This window comes from Mus caroli, chromosome 8, assembly GCF_900094665.2.
Source record: "Mus caroli chromosome 8, CAROLI_EIJ_v1.1, whole genome shotgun sequence".
Lineage (NCBI taxonomy): Eukaryota > Metazoa > Chordata > Mammalia > Rodentia > Muridae > Mus > Mus caroli.
Window position 1 is genome coordinate 110878272 of NC_034577.1, and position 21165 is coordinate 110899436.

The window sequence follows — 21165 nt, forward strand, 5'->3', positions numbered from 1 at the left end:
CATGTGCAGAGACCCCAGAGAGAGGGAGGTCAAAGCCACTGGAATAGTGGGTGATGGGAAGTGGAACCCTGGATGAGCTGAGCCATCCAGCCCCACACTGAGCATCTATCTTTGTTCCCTTGAACTTCTTCCTTAGGTGGGATGGGAGATCTTTGCACCCGTGGTTTTACACCCAGGAAGCCTCAAAGTGGACATGTCTTGGGTTCTCATTGAAAAGGAAGGGGAAGATTAACCCTGAAGCACAGTCATTGTCTGTCCAGAGGGGAAGGGGAAGTTTAACACTGAAGCACAGTCACTGTGCAGAGAGGAAGGGGAAGATTAACACTGACGCACAATTGTGTCTGTGCTGCCTCAGGCTATTCTGAGCAGTTCCTGTAGTGGTTTAAACTACACGTTAAAAAATTATTTCCTGCATGCAGAGGTCAGAGGACAACTTACAAGAATCAGGTCTCTCCTCCGACCATATGGGTCCCAGGACTTGAACTCAGATCCTCAGGCTTGACACCAAGGCTCTTTCTTTCCTCGCTGAGCCATCCCACCCATCTCCTTGGAGGGCTTTGGACCTGTGGAACTTTGAGAATGACAGCAGGCAGGGAGCGCAGTACCATTCAGTGGGGCCTGTGGTCACTATGGCTTCCAGGGCTAGAGGGCTGGGGTCTTTCTCAGCTTCCTGCCGACTTCCTGTCTACAGGACCTAGCTGGGGGTGGAGGTTCAACAGTGTCGCTGATGGGTACAGAGGCCCCAGATGAGCCAGCCCATCCTTGGAGGAAGTTCTGTGTGTCATACTGGGAGCCTGGGATGGAGGAACCAGCTCCTGGCTCCTCCTGAGCTGGAGAACACCATCTCTCTTGTCCCATCCTGATCATTCTCTGAGGGCATCTTGTGTCCTGAGCTACTAAGAACTCCAACTGATGGACCACCCTCAGTGACCTTGCTTCACCCCAGTGCCTTCTCTTAAAGCCCTGACTGCAGAGAAGCCATATCCTGAGGCTGGAGTGGTGGTGGTCGTGGGAGGAAAGACCGTAAGTTCCTTACGGAAACATCTCCTGAGGAGTCCTTGTCCCCCCAGGAGCTGCAGCCACCGTGGGAAACCCATGGAGGGTGTACAGTACTTGAAGTTAGGCCAAGCCCCCAACTGTCCCCACATCTAGGCAGAAACTGTTCTACTGCAAGGCATCTTCCAGAATTTTCTGTTGACCTACTGGAGGGCCTGATGAGGGAGGGTGGAGCACAACAGACAGACAAAGCCTGTTGCTTCTGCTGTGCTATGAATGCTTTCTGGAGGAGGGGGGTGGGGCTCACGGAACCGGAGACTTGCACTTGACTGAGCCGCTCCTGAGTCACACACCCCACACACAGGCCATGGAGCCAAATGCACGGTCATGGTGGCGGATCCCAGGGGAAATGAAGTCTCTCTTCCTCCTCGGTGATCTGGGAGGTGGCTGTGCCCCAGGAAGCCCTGAGGGCAGGTGTCTCTGACTCACACACTCTCTCTCTGTGTCTGTCTGTCTGTCTGTCTGTCTCTCTCTCTCTCTCTCTCTCTGGTTTCTGCAGACTTCCCTCACAGCTGCTCCTTCCCAATCCCTCCCCCAGGCATGGAGGCAGTGAAATGTCCCAATGCACCCTGCCTTCTCTTCTCATTAAATTCTGCCCGCATCCATTGTTCTTAATTGTGGTCTCTGGAGTACCTGGGACTGGACGTGACCCTTCTTGCTTTGTCTTCCCATTTTTTCCCCTTTCTATACCTGTCTTTTTTTTTTTTTCCTCATGAACCCACAGAAAATCTCAATGGCCATAATTCTACAGCTTCATCCCCACCACACACTTTGGCCCCATTTTCCTCCTGGGGCACTGTTAGCGTCCGTGTCGCTGTGTGACGGCCAAGCTATGGTGTGCAAGGGCGTTCTGGTTCTTTGCTCTGAAGACTGTGGGATATGTTGCAAGAGCCTCTGGCCCAGGCTGTTTTCCTGTAGACTGCATTGCTCCATCCAGCCCTGTGAGAGCTTATGTAATGCCTTCACATCCCCACGCCTGAACCTACCCTCTGCGCAGTGGGGTAAATGGTGCACATCCGAGGTGCCTCCTGGGAAAGCGTGATTAAATAGAAGATTAAATATTTAGATCATTAAGTCGCGATTAAGTATTAAGTAGGGGGTGGAGCATTGAGGGCGCCACCTGAGGGCTGTTCCTGTGTATGTCCCCGCACACACCTGCATGGAGGTCAGGCCAGAACCTGAGTTGTGTTTGTCCCTTAGGACATCATATTTTGTCTCCCACTGGCCTGAAAATTGCCAAGGCTTCTAGGCTGGCTGGCCAGAGAGGGATTCATCTGTCTCTGCCTCGAACCTGCCTCCTTCCCAGGACTGCTTGGTGTTTTGTTTTGTTTAATTTAGCAAGGTTTATGGAAATTTAACTTGGATCCTTATGCTTCTAAGGCTCAGTCCCCGTTGTTAGTCTTTAATTATAGGTAGCTGTTATTACATGTCTCTGTCTACCTTCAGTGAGACATCTCAATTCCCCTGCCCCTCAGCTCCCCAAACGTTCTCCTCCCCCAAATCCTGCACCATTGCTAGGCAGGCGTATTCACCTTGGATGGTATCTATACCTAGCTAGGTTCCTTTCCCATTTTGATCTCTTAGAGGGGGTCCCAGAGGTTCCGAAATTTCAAGAGCTTGTCTATAGTTAGACAACTTGCCTGGGAATTTGAAGGCTCATCCCGACTTGTAAGTTTACTTCCCTGTGCTGGATATTTTTCTCTTAGGCTCCTCAGCCTCTCTTCGTACTGTTTTATGCACCTAGCCCCATGGACACGGACTGTGTGTGAGTGAGTGAGTAAGCCAGTCACTCTGCCTGTCTCTTCCTGGCCAGATGAATCCCAGCCCTCAACACTGCTCCAGCCAGGGACCTGGAACCAAAGGCTCCCAAGACCAGGGATCGGAGATGAAACCTCACTGAAGTTAGGGGTCTAATGCTGCCCACAGGGAGGCCCTAGGCATTGAATGGAAGAGGCAGGCAAGTTTTTCCCAGGGCTGGAGGAAAGCCACCTTTATCTACTGGGCTCCAGAAGAGGTGGCCTCAAGACCAGCCGGTAGAGCCTGAAGCTGAAACCAGGGTGGGACTCTGCTTCCAGGAACACAGGCATGGTGCTTCCTGGAGTTGCCTTCCCTGTCATCCTGGACCCAGCTCAGGCCTTGCTACTTCCTGCTGTGCAGGCCACAGCAGGTCTTAAGGAAACCCATCTTGTACAGCTGATCCCAGAAGGAGTGGGTGACATGGAGCCACGGCTCTGTCTGTGAGGCAGGGTGGTGGACAGGTGGCACCACTGCCCAACAGGAGGTAGGCTCAGTGCTCAGGCCTCCTGATCCTGGGACACCACTTGCCCCCTTCAACAAAGTGGTCACTGCGAATCACCAACCTTTCGGACAGACTTGGAAGCTGGTACTCGCCGGCTTGGCAGCTGTGCTGGGTCAGATGTGCTCAGTGAATATGCAAACTGGGTCTGCAGCTGTAAGGGGGACATGTTTGGAGACCAATAGACAGACACTGAATGCTCTTCATCCAGATACTTATAGTTAGTACATGGCTATGCTGACCACCTCACCTTCACCCTTGCCACCCCTATTTGGGCACAAATTACATGATGATCCATTACTCTAAACACTTGAAGATTTTTATTCCTAATTGCAAGAAAGATCGTATGGTCCTCTCTGTATCTCCACTCGGCCACAGGCACATTCGTGTGGCCTCACTGGTGTCTGGAACCTCCTTGTCACCTGCTATATGCAATGGTTCCTTGGTTTTCCTGATCTTTGAGGTCCCTGGCTGTCTTCCAAGCTCAGTAGAACTTTTTAGTTTTTCAAGTCAAGGTTTCTCCGTGTAGCCCTGGCTGTCCTGGACTTTCTTTGTAGACCAGGCTGGCCTCCAATTCACAGACATCCACCTGCCTCTGCCTCCCAAGTGCTGGTATTAACAGTGTGTGCTACCATGCCCATCTGAGGTCTCTGAAGATCTTAAAGATTCCAAGCTTATAACTGTGGAATATTCCCCCATTTGGGCTGGTCTGGTGTTTCCTCAGATACACATTAGGTCCACTCTCTGAAGGGCCTTGTGGAGGGTGTGTGTGTGTGTGTGTGTGTGTGCTCACTGTGTGCTGAGGTCAGCCTTGGACGTTTCCTCTATTCTCCACTTTCTGAAACTGAGTTTCTCACTGAACTTGGAGTTCGCTGTTTCTGCTGCATCGTCTGCCTCTGCGCCCCCAGCACTGGGACTACAGACATGGACCGCTGTGTGTGGCTTTTACGTGCATGCTGGTGGACACTGAACTCTGATCCTCATGGCTGTGCTCCAAGCCCTTTATCAACTGAGCCAGGTCCCCAGTGTCCTTGTGATGCTGAGTGTCCCATTGCTGGTGGTGGCAGCTCCTAGCCTGAACCAGGACTGATGTGTCCCTCTCTGGCCTGCATGGGTGATGCTTGCCTGAGTAAAAGCGTGATGAGTGATGTCCCAATCTCACTGTTCAGCCACTTCCTGTGCCTCCTCTTCTCCCTGCCCCTTGAGTCATCCCCACACGTGTGAGCACATGCATTCTGGTTTGACTCTGCTCGTGTCTGCTGCTGTCAGTATTCACTGCGGCTTGCTCTAGGTGCCCAGTTCTGGATTGTGAGAGACCCTTCATAGGGTCCCCTTGTCCTTCTAGCCTTCCCCAGAAGCAGGTGAGCCCGTTGAAATGGGAAGAAATACTAAGCTGGACTCAAGAAAAGCAGCCTTGTCTCTTAGATCCTGGTGTGCCACTGGGTTGAGAAACAAACAAAAAAAAATCTCTCTGTTTGTCTTTGCTAATGGGATGAAGGGGGTGTGTGTATGCACACACTGTTTGTCTATACTCAGCCTTGTGTCTGTGCATATATACACCCGTACATCTCAATCCAATCCCAAACAGCCCGTGTCCACTCCCTGAGCACTTCTTGGTAACAGGGCTATTTCTGAATCACGTGGTTTACCTGTGTGTGAGCGGTCTCCTCCCCTTGACAGCTTTGTGTTGGTTTCCAATTACTTTGGCTGCCACTCAGCCCAGCTGTGTCCCCTGGTCCCTGACAATGCTGTCCCTCTTGAACAGCACACATGGTGGGTCATGATGTGTCTTACTGAGAGCTGGATTCTCCTTTAGGCCTTGCCTCACACACACACACACACACACACATATGCACACACCCCTCCCCACATGCTTACATGTGCATACACATCCACATACATACACTCACACAAACACGCATACATGCACACATACATGCATGCATGCAAATACATGCATGCACATGCATACTCTAGACACCACTGCAGCCAGGCAGGAGCTCGTTGTCCGCCTTGACCTTAGGCTGCAGCTGGGGCTGTCTCTCAGCAGTCTCGGCTGTATGCTCTTACTGAGTTCATACCACAGGGTGACTCGCCAGGATTTAAGAAAGCCATGGGCTTTGCTGAAGGAGGCCCAGCGGGCAGGTGGGGAGCCAGAATTTGAATCCCGAGCAAGCAGCCTCCGGTCTAGCCACAGCTCCCTGGGTTGTTGCTTTGAGGAACTTTTCCCACTTGATACTAAAAAGCACCGGGCCCTACTGGACTCTCGCAAAATCTGTCCCCTTCCTTTCTCTACCACACGTACACTATGTCAGGAGACCTGCCTGTCAGGAGACCTGCCTGTCAGGAGACCTGCCTGTCAGGAGACCTGCCTCTCAGGGTGTGTAGGACCTGAGGCTCTTCAAGAACTGCTCTCTGCCCTGCAGCATACCCTTTGGGCTGGCTGGGGAGAAATGGGGGCTTTTTCTCATAAGCCCCTTTCCCTAGAGAGCTGGGTCTTATGGTCTCTTGGCATTTCTTTCTGGGGGAAGCAGCTGCCTCTTTGTCTATTCCCACCCCCAGGCAAGACAAGACTGCCTCCCACTTTGAATCAGTAACTCTTTCATGTAGTTCAGGACTCAGAAAAGCACAAAACCACTCCACATTGTCCCTGCCTTTAGCTACCAGGTTCCCAAATTCAAAGGCCACCAGAGTCCCCACTGTCTGGTGGATTCTGCCAGAAGAATTTTCCTTCCACCTTCTTTCCTCCGTGTTTTGTATGGGTCACCTTCTTGACAGCAGCCCACACATCTTTTTCCCTTCTTTATCTCTCGTTAACGGCACCACTGTTTGGAGAAGACTCTGTGGAAATGTCCATTATAGCTAAACACCTGCCGTGGGAACTATGTGTGCCTATGACGTAACAGCCCAAACTGGGCACAGCCTACATGCCCACCCCTCCAGTCAGCTAATAAATCATCAAACCGGGCTGCTATATACTGATGGAATGAAACACCCGTGGTCCCACAAAGCGACAGAGAATAACGTGCAGTCGCTGGTAGATAAACAGCCACTCTCACAAAGACAACAGGAGGGCTGGGGTCCCTGGGTGTGACAGTTCTCTGGGTTTCTGGAGCAGGCAGCGTGGAATCGTGTATAAAGCAATGTTTAATATTTCCGGAAGGCAGTGTGTGAGAGATGCCCAGTGCCAGGGGGATTCTGGGACCTGTACATTCCATCCCGGTTCTGGGCAGTGCTCACTCAGGCGCATACACATGTGAGGGTCCAGACAGCTGCTCGTGATTTGCACGCCTGACTGTGGCAGGTATTCTTCAATGTACAGTTAATGTTTTCAATCGGGGAACTCAGAGAGGTCTTCTTTCAGGGTCAGCGTTGGGTCATGCGTCCTGGTGGTCTCCTGGTTGGCCAGCCAGCCCATCAGTGGGTGTGTGGGTTGGTACTAACCCAGAACTGTTATAAACAGTGAGGCTCTGGAAAAACCCTTCTGAGAGAAGGTCTGTCTGAACAAGACATGAGCAGAGCATTTCCAACATAGATGGTGTCCCATACCCTGTAATGGGGACTGTCCTGGTTCATGCCCCACAGCTGTGTGTGAGAGTTAAGCTCTCCCTGGCACCAGAACTAGTGTGTGGATATCCTCAGCTTTATCATGGGATTGGCAGCCTTAGTCCACATCCTTTTTCCAGTTTTCGTTAAAAAAAAAAAAAGCCGAATGGACGGTTGCTTTCCGCTTTCACAGGCCAGAGACTCACATTTCTCCTGCAGCAGTTTTATCTCTGGATGCTGCATACCATACAGTGCTCACCCTGTGTGTTAGGAAGCCCAGTCTCCTTTATATCCAGGATTTGAATCCGTTTCTTAATCTGAGTTTTATCTTGTACATAGAAAGTCCTTTCTCACTCGGAGATCCTAAGAAAAAGGCGGGCCCCCGCTTCCTCTTGCTCTTGGATGCCTTATCTTTGTCCTTGTGTTTTTCCTTGTTGATTTAAGTGGAGGTGCTTGCGTAATTTCTTGGCATAGCACAGGAACTGTGGTCTCCCAGGCAGCGGGCAGGGTTCTCTGCATTCAGGAGGAAGCCGGGGAATAAGGGAACAAGCCACCGAAGCATGGTTAGGGTAGACTCGCGTTGGCTGCAGAGGCCGCTGCACAGGCACTGGCCTCTGTAGGGAGGAGGGTGGTGCCACTGTAAGGGACATCCTGTGCTGTGACTGCCACTCCCTGCCTGCCCCTGTGCCTATACCTTCTTCCTTGTGCACAGCTGTGCATGCAGCTACCATGGTCACTCGAGTTCATGTTATAGCACCTTCAATTTTGCGTGTACGATGCTGACATTCCTGCATATGTGAGACTGTGGCCGCCCCCTCTCCCAGGAGGCCAGTGGAGCGGTGTGGGAGGCCTTAGCAGTACTGAGTGTCTGAATACAGGGAGGTGCTGGAGCATGGAGCTTGCCAATACCATTGTTGCTTTGACCTAACACAAACTTCCACCACTCCAAGCTACACCCATGTGTTCCTTAGTGCTTGGAGGACAGAGGCCAACCTGGGTCTCACGTATAAAAGTCAGTCTGACCAGGGCGGCTTCTTGTGCTGGTTTGGGGGGAATCTATTTCCCTGCCTCTCCCAGTTCCGGGAGGCCACCTGCTGTTCTTAGCTTGTGACCCCCGCCCCCCATTTTTATCATAGAGTTCAATGGCTCCATCAAGACAGTACCACACATCTCTCAGTGTCTCTCAGATTCTTCACACCTAGTGTCATTGCAAGATGTACACACACACACACACACACACACACACAAGATTTATGGCTTTAAAAATCACTGTATTTTTTTTTTTTTAAATAGGACTTTGCTATGTAACTCACACTGGCCTTGAATTCTTAGCAATCCTTCTGCCTCAGCTTCCCAAGTTCTGAGAATGCACATATAAGCTCAGTTTGAGTAATTTTTTTTTTTTTGCAGTAGATGTGTGTCTCAGTTTCATATGCACAAAGGAATTCCTGACTGTTCATCTGGATGTCAGAGGTGACAGGGCCCCTGTACTCTTTGTTTATTAAGCCTGGTGCTTTCTCTAGGACCTTAGTTTCTGAAAGGAATCCTGCTGTCCCCTCATCACCTAGGTTTGGGGTTTCTTGGGTCTTCCCTCTCCTTTTGTCCAATAGCCCACTGCAGGTCTGTGATGCCTCTGCTGTGACGGGCCTTACTACTCAGAGAAGGAAACTGAGGCAGGGGTCAGTTTCTCACAGATATGTTGGAGGAACCCACGTGATATCAGTCCCAGAACAGGACAGAGATTCCTGGGGTCTAAGTGAAATGAATGGGGCCTCTGTGCTGGACAGACAGGAGGCAGAGAGAATGCACAGACGGGGAGGCAGAGAGGACGGGACAGAGCTGTTGAGCCTGTGTCTTCCATGGGAGACCATATTTGTCCTTTGTAGGTTCCAACCTGAGCCTGCTGCTGGAGGAAGCTTCTCTGAGAAGTCTCTGTGTCTTGGGCTGTTGCCTCAGGGTTCCACATGGGAACAGCAGGCTGTTTGCTGCAGGCAAACAATACTCTGGGGTCACAGAGGAGGCATGGGGCAGGGAAGGTCAGGTAGTATGGGATTCTATTGTACCAAACCCACAGAGGTCAAACCTCAGAGAAAATAAAGCTATGTTTGAGAAGACTGGGGAGGAAGGGTCAAGGGGAGCAGACCGGGGGGCGGGGGGGGGGTTGTAGAAGGGAGGAAACAGGACACAGAATGGGGACAGACATCTGAGGGAGTGTCAGTTACCATAGCCAGGTCATGAGACATGGGTGTGTCTGATAGCAGCCAGGATCTAAGTGTCACCAAGCCTGTGTGTGGGGTATGTGTATGTATTTGTGTGTGCACATGTATATATGTCTGTGTATGCCTTTGATTGTATGGGAGTATTTGTATATATGTGTGTCTGTGTGTGTATGTATGTATATATGTATGTCTGTGTCTGTCTATATGTATGTATATGTATGTGCATGTATGTATGTGTGTGCACACACATGATGTTTCAAGGTCACAGGATACTGCATTTGGAAAGTGAGTGTGGCTTAGCCAGAGGGAGAGGCACGGGTGTGCTCACACCCAGGGCTGTCTTCTCATGAGGCAGGAGCAAGAGTAAGGGGCTTGGATGGGCACTGCAGGACTAGAGCCAACAGTCCAGTGGCACATATTTCTCTGCAGAGGGAATCTGCACCAAGCTCGTTATTGGCATGGAGGCATTCCAGGAACCATGGAGCCTGGCGAGGAGCTGTGTCCTTACCACCAGGCTCTGGTTTCTGATACCAGATGCAGAATCCCAGAGGTGAATGTGGTTGCTGGTCCCTATAATAAATGGGCTGTCAGGTGCTAACTCTTGCTTGGGGTGCTGCCTTGGAGAGAAAGGAAGAGGAACTTGGGCTCCACCTCAGCTGAAGGAAGATGTCACCACCTCTTCCCTTCCTCCTTCCCAGTTCCCAGTGATGGACTGAGAAGGAAGAGATGCTATCATGTCCCGGTGTCAGCATTCTGGGAAGAGCGCTGTAAACATCTTGATGTGCCCTGGCGCTGAGATCTGTCTGTTGTCGCAGTGTCCCGGGCCTCTGGGCATTTGATGTGCCTTGGGGTCTGGGCACAGATCTCAGCCCTGGAGAACCTAACAGGTGGCTTCTACCCTTTTCCTGGAATTATTTAGAAAAGCTTGTAGAACTAGGGTGTGATACCACATATTGCCACAGGGGGCACTCTCTACAGTTTATGCTTAACCTGGATTCCCACCGTGAGGCGGCAGGGTTTTGAACATGTCAAATGTCACCCTAACCCTGCTTAAGAAGTTGTTTTGTGCAGCTGGTCAGATCATTGAGACGGCAAAGTGCTTTGATGCACAGACATGAGATCTGAGCATGGTCCCCGGGTCCACACAAACATGAGTATGGTGGTACATCTGTAACCTAACCCCGGGCACCAGTGTGCAGAGCCAGGTGGAGTCTCAGGGTTCAGGGGCCAGCCAGTCTTGCCAACAAGTTAATCCTTGGTTCAGTGAGAGACCCTGTCTCTTAAAAAAAAACCCTGAACACAGTGATGAAAATCCCACATGTTAACCACGTGTATGTACACACTACACATGCATGTTGACCATGTGTATGTGCACACCACCACATACATAACACCACCCACATACCATACACACCCTAAAATATAATAACAACATGCCATACACATACCATACACACATACAACAACATACATAGTCATACAATGCTACCACACACATACCATACACACACTAGAATATAATAATAACATAACATCCACATACTGTGCATACATACAACAATACACGTACTCATACAACACTCTCACACACATACCATACACACAGGAACATAATAATAATAACAACAGACAAAGGTTATTTCCAGACAGACATGCCAGTAATAGCCAATGACTATAAAGAAACCCCGCCTGCCCCTAGCAGAATGCCTGGGAGCTGAATCTATCCGTGCTGAGGAGATCTGAGCACCTGTAGAAAGAGCAGTCATCCCACACACTGTCACCGATGTGGAGAAAAAGCACAGGCAGAAGATGCTGGGCACACGGCTGTCTGTAGAGCTCACGTTGGAAAAAACACTTTGGGTGGTTGGAGAGGGAGACTGGGGACTGAAGCCGCCTGTCTCCTGATGTAGAAGCAGACGTGGGTTGGCGGCTGTATTTGATGAATACACACTTTGCATATGTGTGCCCTGCTTTACCAGAGCCCACCTAGCAAGATGTCCTGTGCTCACCCGCCACGCTGCTCTCTCCACAGATTGATGAACAGTGTGAGCTGAAAGCTATCGAGAGAGAAAAGACTGTCGCTGCTCTGCCACCTGGGGAAGCTTGCAAATGCAGCAGAGAGGAGCTGGCCAGAGCCTTCCATGTAAGAATTTTGTAACTGTTATCTATTCCTTTTATCATTGTCCTTACCAAAACACCTCCCAAGAGCAGCTTACAGGAGGGGCTATGCTGACTTGCAGTTCCAGATAAAGTATAGACACAGAGCATGAGGCAGGTGGTCACACTGCATCTGCAGCCAGGAGTCCTTCCACCCACTGCTCCTTTGGCAATGACGAGAACAGAGACCAGCGCTGTTAGGGAACTGCTCAGCCTTGCTTCCTCCAGCCTCTTGTCATCAGGGCTCAAGCTCTCCGCCACACCTGCCTCTCACTCTTCATCTTTTTTGGCTCGGAGATGCCAACTACAGACATCAAATTCTCACGAGTGTCTGAGGGACTCAGAATTTGTGAGCAGTGTAGGAGAGACGCCAACTCTGGCCTAGGAGTCCAACCTCTGGGACAACCGGATGGAGCCAACAGCCTATCTTTAGCTTATGTTACTTGGAACACCAGGCAGACTGGTGACGCTCATGTGTGCACACATGTGCATGCATGTTTGTGTGTATACACGTGTGTGTGTGTGTTGGTATGTTGTGTGCATGCACATATGTATGAATTGCATGTGTGTACAGAAGTGTATGTGCATGCATATATGAATTACATGGGCAGATGTGATCCTATGTATGGGTATTGGGATGTATGTAAGTGTACATGTATGGGGATTTGTACATACATGCATAGGTGCCCAGTGTCTGCTTCCCTTTTGGGGTAGACAGGCCATGGCACACCAAGCTGGACTGGAGGGAGGAAAGCCTAGCCAGGTGTGGGTGAGTGCAGGGCAGGATTACAGTAAGCAGTGTGTGTGTGGGGGGGGGGGAGTGAACAACACCTGGGAACAGCTTCGGAGGACTGGTTCCACTTATTGAGAGACATGGTATTATTTATGCCCATGAAGAGGTGGTTGGGGTCTCTGGGGCAAGGTCTGTGTGGCTGTGTACCGCTGGCCAGGGCAGGGGTGTTTGAAGATGCTTCATCTACATTCTCAGGGGCTTGTAGGTGGTGGGGAGGGGAACCTTTTAAGGTTAAACAAGGTAGTGAAGCCAGGTAACTGGCAGGGTAATAAATTCTTACAAGAGTTGATGGTCAGGGAGCCGGGTTTATGGTGTCAGGTTGGGAGGAGGAAGATGGCCAACTCCTGGCAGCCTCATGTTTGAGATATCCATTGTTGAAGTTCTCTCGACCCTTCCTCTGTAACCCTAGGCCATTAGGATCTCGTAGCCCCTCCTGTTTGTTTTATAAAGGAGCAGTATCGTCATAGTCAATGTCTGTGTTAGGTATGGTTTGATCCTGAACCAGAGCCTGACTGGCAGTGACCTTCACCTCCCGACTGGCCTGTAGCCCATATGAAATGAAAGCTTGTGTCAACAGTGATGAAAATGTATTTTTTGGCAGCTCAATTGGGGAACGTGGGTGACATTCATTTGCCAGAGGGCATCGGATTTGGTGGGACACACAGTCTGTAACGCAGGGGGAGTGATAGGATATGCAGAAGAAGAACATGCTTTTAGCATCCTTTGAAGTTGAGCAAGAGGAAGGTGGGGGAAATGGGTGTGAAGCCCGTGTGTGTGTGTGTGTGTGTGTGTGTGTGTGTGTGTAAATAGAATCGGTCCGATTGTTCAGGAGAGACCTGGTCAATGAGGACATTTCCCTTAGAGTTGAAACCTGGCAGAGAGTCATCAGATCTTATGTGCTGGATGTGCAGGGGAGAGGCCCTCCCTTCAAGTGTCTTCTCCTGCAGGGACAAGCCCATTTCCTACTCCCCCTCCCCGCCCCCCAGAAGATGCCGGCTCTCACCAGGCACCTGTGACTTTGCTCTTTGGTCCTCGCTGGGTCTGACAGTGTGTTCACCCTACATTCCTATCTTCTTTTAGGTAGACCTGGACAGCGGCCTGTCAGAATTTGCAGTGGCCCAGCGCAGGCTGGTCCATGGCTGGAACGAGTTTGTCACAGATAACGCTGAGCCCGTGTGGAAGAAATACCTGGATCAGGTAGGGGCAGGACATCCTTCTCTGTGGTCACTAGGGGCCCTGGCCAGGAAGGGCGGGGCAAGTATTCATTCTTTAAATATTGATCCTGAGTGTCCTTGGACAGGTTGCATCTGGGATGTGGGATGAATACATTTTAAGATAAACAGTTCTGTCCTCCTGGATGCTCTGAAACTCCAGAAGGAACCCTACATAGGTGACTAAAGATCTAGGTGTCCATAACCCTTACTAGCAATCATGGGCACTAGGGACAATTGCGACACACCAGGCATCATACCGGATGTAAGTAAATAAGTACTGTCGATTTATTTTATTATCCCCCTAAAGCCATTGGCAAAGCGGTGGGGGAGTGCGACAGAGGAACTGGAAACCTTTTCCCCGTGGCACACAGATTTGCCAGAGGAAGCAAAGAGAGACACAGGATATCCTGGCAACCGAGCATATCAGAAGGCCAAGAAAGAATTAAGAAAGAGTGTGCCTCAAGAGGCTATAGAAGTGAAGGTATTGTCAGGCTGGCGAGACGGCTCAGCCAGGAAAGTGGTTTTGCTATATGAGTACAAGGACAACCTGAGTTTGGCTCCCAGAATCTACTCAGTTTAAAGCTGAGTTTGGTGCTGTGTGGTTGAAATCCTAGTACCAGGGAGGTGGAGACAGGTGGATCCAGCCAGCCTAGTTTATTTAGCCAGTTCCAACCTAGTAAAAGATAACACACACGCGCATGCGCACACAGGGCAGGGTGGGGGCAGGCAAAAACAGAGACAGACTGACACAGACACACCCCTGTGGTTCTGAACTTCAAGTTTACCCGCTCATCTTGGGTACAGGAGCCGAAACTCACCCAGCAGAAGGCTATGATGCTGAGGTCATTCATACCCCAGCAGCCTGTCCCTGGGTACCAGCCCATCTTAGCTGATGAGCTCCGTGCTGGCCTGGTGCTGACCAATCTACATGTCAAATTCGTAGCTGCCATTAGGAAAAAGGGGAATGACCACAGAGATCTGTTCTGGTCTAGAAGTCTGTATTTTTACCCCAACCCAGTGCTAATCCCAGTGACCAAGCTGAGATCTCCAACCTCTCAGGCTTCCGGTAGTTGCTCTCCCTTCCTCCTCCCCTCATTTCTCATTCCAGCCCAGGCCTTCCCTCTTCGTGTTTGTAGACTCCAGGGCTGGCCTAGGCTGCAGCCGCCCTCTGATTGGTTCTATGTTTAAAGCTTTCTTAATTTGTTGGTCCAAGGACCAATCATAGTTCAGGAAGCGTCCTCTTCTAGTGGGCTTCACCCAGGTCACCACCCAGTTATCAGTACCCTGCGTTGATGCTTTTGGCACCAAAACTGGGTTATAGGCACTGGGGTGGATCTGGCCAAACCCAGGAGAGTCATTGTCCAGGCAGTGGACGCTGCTGGGAGTTAGAGCCTAAGGATGGAGGCTCAGAGCAGCCAGGGCTTAGGCAGCTCTGCCCCATTGGCTTTTGCCTAAATGCTCAGCCTGTCTTTTCCTCTGGAGCCCTCTGCTTGCACACTGAAAGCTCCCTGCAACACTTCTCAGGAAACCCCGTAGCAAAGCCTCTCTCTGTCTCTTTCGTGGGCTAAAGGCCGGCTCATATCTCCTTCCTCTATACGTTCAAGGACACACCCACCGAAAGTGGCTGGAGTCTATGGCCCTATGGGCATACAGATTCTTTCTGTACACGCTGCATTCATCCCTTTCTTACATCCACTAAACTTTTATGAGGCAGCCATGGGGGAACCCTCCTTTATGTCTTCTTCTATGACCAGTGGGTTGGCTGCTGAGTATCAGGAAGGGTATGAACAAGACCCACTCACAGCTTTGGGTGGCTGGTCCCCTTAAATGGCTTGTGACGGTTTTTGGAACATGGTGGGGTCTGGAGAGAAGTCGTCTGTATCCTATGACATTGCTCTTATGGAGCACACTGCACCCTTCTGGATGAATCGATTTGTGTATTTTGGAGGGAGGTCTTGGGCTTTGAGGGGATCAGGTCCCTTCTCCTTGCCAGCAGACCCCCACCCCATGTGTCTAAAACCCAATTCCAGAGCTTGAAAGCATCCCACTGTGTGGTGGAATTCTCTCTGAAGGACTGGCTTATCCCCATCCCTTCCCATCCCCCCTCATCCCTCCTCCATGCAGCCAGGAGGGAGGCGAAACTTCTGCTGGGTCGGGAGCCATCCCTGAAACCACACAGCCAGTGTTTCTCCATCCCACCAATACCAAATACTATCACATCATCTTGGTTCCACAGGCAGGGGCCACTTATTGGGCACTGGGCTGGCTACTCTCATGCCATGATTCCAAAAAGCCAGACGCAACTGGACATGGAGACTCTTAATTCCAACACTCAGAAGGACTGCTGTGAGTTCTGCATCAGCCTGTGCTAGAGAGTGAGATGCTGACCCAGAGATCTTAAAATAGCCAGGCATGGCATGGATGCCTGTGGCCCCAGGCACTTGAACATGAAAAAGACCAAGAATCCAAACTTGAGGGGAGAGTGAGCTAAGGAGACTCTATCTCAAAAATGAAAGAGAAAGAGTGGAGGGGGAGGGAAGGGGAGAGGAGAAAGAGACAGACAGACAGACATCATTCCTGTGCACTAGGAACTAGAGGCTGGGAGAAGTCGGAGATGGTTCCAGATTGTGAGTCGGTGGTGGAGACAGGCAGGGAAAAAAAAAACCAAGATTCCTGAGTTCTTGTCCACCATATCACACCACTGGAGCCTGTGCTGGATCATGAAGACACTCACTGTGTGTGACATCCAGGGTAGGTGAGGCCTATGTCTGCAGGACTGTCACCTCCCAGCTGTCAAGTACAGATGAGCTGGTAGGATCAAAGTGTCTTTGTGCCTCTGGCATGGAAGAGGTGTTTGCTAGGGCCAACTCAGGGCTGCTGCTTGAGCTGCCTCAACCCACCAGCTCCTCCCACAGAGGCTAAATGTGACAGCTCCAGGGGTCATGGCGGGGCTCAGCCCCTTCACGTGTCACACCAAAACACACTGCCATGCGTCTCACAGGCTGTGGGACCCATGCACTGGGCTATATTTCCTTTTGTGCCTTGGCCACTAGGAAGCTCAGAGGCAGATATATATTTAAGCTCTCCCTGATCTCCTTGGCTCTGCCCTCTGATCAGTGGTGTTTGTATTTCCTTTCCATCCTCTGTAACACAAGCCGTCATGGCGTGAAGGATCAGCAGACAAAGCACTAATGGAAAGTTCTTTGGAGAGATCTTTGGGACTTCACTGCCTGAGTGACATGGGGTGACACATGTGGGGGCTAAGAGGAACATCTCTAGAATCCCCAGATGTTATCACAGGACCAAGGTAGTTATGGCACACAGCGTTGGGGGTCTATTGTAGCAGGAGAGGAGTGCTTGCGGATGGTAGCCAGGATGGGTATTCACCATGGATCCCACAGAGGCCCTTGATGGATGACGTGTGGCCAGGCGAGACAAAGAACTCAAAGTCAGGGCCAGGTCTGGGTGAGGATAATGTCAGGATTAGCCCACAAGTCTGTCAATGGTGGACTTAGCTACAGAGGAGGAATAATGGATTGAGCAGTCCCCTGTGTACAGAGGACTGGAAGCCTGTTCTCACGTGAAGGTCTGAGCTGCCCAGGAGCTGCAGAGAGAAACCTCCGCTGACTCTTGTGACACTGAGATTCTGTTCACCTTTCAGTTCAGGAACCCCCTAATTCTGCTGCTGCTGGGCTCATCCATGGTGAGCGTCCTCACCAAAGAATATGAGGATGCTGTCAGCATCGCCCTGGTGAGTGACTGGCGGCCTCCACTCCTGGACTAGGATGCTCAGGACTGGCCATGTCTGCTGCAACTGTCTTGCAAAACATGATCATGGTTTGAATATGTATGTATGCATGCATGTGGCAGCACACGTGTACACCTGTACAGAGGCTACAGGACAACCTCATTTTCAGGCACCATTTTGGGTAGGCTGTTTGCTGTCTTCTCCCCTCCCCGTGAGGTCTGAGTGCTATAACATGCAGTTGGTACCTCTTAGCTAATTTTCTCTCTGCTGCAACCAAATACTGAAAAGAAACATCTCAGAAGAGGTCATTTTGGCTTCAGCTTTAAGAGGGGACAGTCCAGGTGTGTGTGTGTGTGTGTATGTGTATGTGTGTGTATGTATGGTTGATATATATTCTATAATATATATAATCAGTCTTAGGGTTTCTATTCCTGCACAATCATCATGACCAAGGAGCAAGTTGGGGAGGAAAGGGTTTATTCAGCTTACACTTCCACATTGCTGTTCATCACCAAAGGAAGTCAGTACAGGAACTCACACAGGGCAGGAACTTGGAGGCAGGAGCTGATGCAGAGGCCATAGAGGGATGCTGCTTACTGGCTTGCTTCCCCTGCCTTGCTCAGCCTGCTTTCTTATAGAACTCAGGATTACCAGTCCAGGGATGGCACCACCCACTATGGGCTGGGCCCTCCACTACTGATCACTAATTGAGAAAATACCTTACAGCTGGATCTCATCGAGGCATTTCCTCAAGGGAGGCTCCTTTCTCTGTGATAACTTCAGCTTGTGTCAAGTTGACACACAAAACCAACATATATACCCACATACATACACACACATATGTATATATACATATATGGTTTATATAAATTATATATATATTCTATATATAGTATATATAGGCCTTGGATGACAGGTCTGCACCACCAGGCTTAGAGTGCAGGGTGTGCTCAGAGCCCCTGAGCCCCAGCAGTGAAGCCAGAACCCCACTGTAAGTAGGGTTCACATCCCCCCTTCCTGGCACCCTGTTTTCCAGGCCGTTCTCATCGTGGTGACCGTTGGCTTCATCCAGGTGCGTACATCCTGAGTCCCATCGGGGTGGAGTAACTGGGACGTGGTGGGAATTTGTCGGGGTTCCCACCCTTGAACAGCACATTTGATGTGCTTCCTGCCAGGAATACAGGTCGGAGAAGTCTCTGGAAGAGCTCACCAAGCTGGTACCCCCAGAGTGCAACTGGTAAGTCAGGACCTCCATAAGCCTGTGGTCCACAGAAGGAGCTGATGGGTCTGACAAGGAGTCAGGACAGGAACTCACACAGGACGGGAACTTGGAGACAGGAGTGGATGCAGAAGCCAGTGCTTGGTCTGTGCTGTCACCTTCATGGTGTGACATGGGGAGAGCAGTCTTGGTCTCACTGAAGGCAAGGAGACCTGGTATCTGCCCTGGCAATGTCTTGCTGTGTGACCATAGACAGGAGGCTCCACCTCTCTGGGCATCTGCTCTGGCATCGAGGACTAACTTGTCTTGGCAGGGGGTGAGGGGAAGAGCCTGAAAAATAAAGCAGAAACCTGAGTTTTGCCTGAAGAGAAAGCCCAGAGTGCCAAGATAAAGTTAAACTGGGGCGGTAACAGGCCCGGCTGCAGAGCAGAGTGCAGTGTGGCTCTGGTATGAGTATATATGAAGGGCGGTCCTAGCCACTGTTGTATTGTTGTCAAGAGACACCATGGCCAAGGCAGCTTATAAGGGAGGAGATTGTTGGGGCTCACCGTTTCAGAAGCGGGGGTTCATAATCATCGTGGCAGGCAGGTAGGCATGGCACCAGAGTAGTGGCTGAGAGCTTACATTTGAGACACTGAGAAGACAACCAGGAGGGGGTGGAGAGGGAGAAGGGGAGAGGAAGAAAGGAAGATGGGGAGAGGGAGAGGGAGAATGCGTGCGTGTGCGTGCAAGAGTTGGATGGTGTGGGCTTTTTGGAAACCCCCCAGCCACACACCTCCTCCAACAAGACCACACCTCCTCCAACAAGACCACACCTCCTCCAACAAGACCACACCTCCTCCAACAAGACCACACCTCCTAATCTTTCCCAAATACATCCAGAAACTGGGACCAAGCATTCAAACATATGAAACTATGGGGTCCGTTCTCATTGGAACTCCTACAGGGTGTTCTCTCTCTGATTAGATAAGCAGCTCTGGGCAGGTGGCGGCCTCTTGCCAACCCACAATGATGTTAGAAAGGAAAATAACAAAGGCAACAAGAACACCATCTGTCCTTCACGGCCCTTCAACCTGACGCAGCACGCGTCCCTAGAAACTTCTGAAAGTACTGTCTAACCCGCTCTGTACAGCGTGGTGTCGCTAGCCATGTTTTCTAAGAAGAACTCCAAATGTGGCTGACTAAGGAGGTGGGGTCCTCATTTTCTGTCCTTTGATTTGATTTTATTGAAGTGAGCATGTCAGCGAGATGAGATGCTTGGACAGAGAGAAGTCTGGATGCATTAGGGGCCAACTACATTTTTTTTAAACATGTAATTATTTGTGTGTATTTTTATCAATGTAGCATGCTGTGGTATGTGTAAGGTCAGAAGACAATGTGGGGGGAGCCAATTTTCTCCTGCCATGGGCTTCTAGGGGTCAAACTCGGGTAGTAAGGGTTGAGCCTGCTGAGCCGTCTTCCAGCTCTGGAGCCAGCTTTTAAGGGCACCAAGTAGAACTAACTTACAAGCTACCTCCCAGAACTGAAGGGGCTCAGGAAAGACCTATCCTTCACCCACCCACGGACCTGGCTGAGGGCCTCGGGGACATGTGGCTGGGTCCCTTGGTACCTGTGCTAATCATAATGAGGACTAGAGATTCCATGTGGCCTGAGTTGTTAGGAGACTCAGACACTCAGCTTGGCTCGGAGCCTGCCTAGAGGTTCTCAGGAACACCCACAGCATGAGTTGGGGCTTTAGGTGGGAAGAAAGCCCCATAGGTCATGAGTCTGGCTGGTCTCCCAAAGTGCCAGCAGTTATGGGATGTGTGTGAGACAGACAGACAGACAAACAAGGAGAGACAGACAGATGTAAGACAGAGGAAGAGGGGCACAGTCGGGATGGAGAGGGAGGTATGGACCCATAGGCAGGATGAACATTCCAGAAGCTGCAAGGGACAATGACTCTCTGGGTTCACTGGCTGGAGAAGGAGGCTGTTGGAAACCCAGACGAATGACATTATTAGCTAAACAGCCAGAAATGAGTGATCTGGGATGATAACTGGACTTTAAGCTTAAATACCAAGTCTTGACCTTTCCATAGTTGGGTACATTACCGATAACCCTGGAGGCCAATTCAGAGACAGTTTCCCTTTCAAAGCAGGGCCAAGGACCTGATGAGGTGCTCAGCAATGACATCATTCTGCTGGGAGGAATGGGGGTGGGTGGGCTGTGGGCCTCCAAGAGCTCGGGGATTGTCTCATGATAGAGACAGGGAGGTGAGCCAAGAGACAGGATAACTGGGAAGCAGCAGGGGTTCACCCCTTCCCAAAGCCCAAACCATCAAACCAAGAAAACCCACAGGGATGTGGCAGTGGTGGGGGCGGGAGGAGATGGGAAGCAAGGACAGCTCTGAGTATCACCAGGCAGCCCTGACAGGACACTGGAGGCAGGGAAGACACTGAAGGATGAGCCTGTGGGGCAGCAGGAGTGAGCCTGGTATCCTTGGCCACAAAGAATGGAAAATTGAATTGCGCAGAGCACAAGGAAATGATATGTCATAGCAAGGGATCAGAGTGAGGGTTGATTGACGTGGTGCTATGGGCTTGGGCTTGCCGCCTCACTCTGCCTGGCTTCCCTAGAGATGCCAAGATGGCTGCCAGAGCTCTGGCCATCACAGTCACAAACACTGAAGAAACTGTGTACAGGGGAAGGAAACCTTTCCCACAGGTTCCAGCCAACACCTCATGTCTCATAAGCCGGTCAAAGGCAAAGATGGAACCATTCTTATGATTATACCTAGGTATGGCCCACTAGCTAAATAAACAGGTGGCTGTAGAGAAGGAAGTAGGCCTAAGCTAAATCAAGTCTCCTGCCAGGAGGAAGGGGTTTCCTATGCCATCTGTCAAGGTCTACAAAGACCCAAGACCATGAAAGGGGA

General features: G+C 50.7%; 1 protein-coding gene across 2 annotated transcripts in view; it reads left to right on the top strand.

Moving 5' to 3' along the window:
• Atp2c2 (ATPase secretory pathway Ca2+ transporting 2) overlaps nucleotides 1–21165 on the top strand; it is a 56840-nt gene that overhangs the window by 7058 nt on the left and 28617 nt on the right. For both annotated transcript variants that reach the window (XM_021169895.1, XM_029480263.1), the window contains exons 2-6: nucleotides 11150–11260; nucleotides 13148–13264; nucleotides 16943–17032; nucleotides 18066–18101; nucleotides 18205–18266. In XM_021169895.1, the coding sequence (XP_021025554.1) occupies nucleotides 11150–11260; nucleotides 13148–13264; nucleotides 16943–17032; nucleotides 18066–18101; nucleotides 18205–18266 (416 nt within the window). The remainder of the gene's footprint in view (nucleotides 1–11149; nucleotides 11261–13147; nucleotides 13265–16942; nucleotides 17033–18065; nucleotides 18102–18204; nucleotides 18267–21165) is intronic.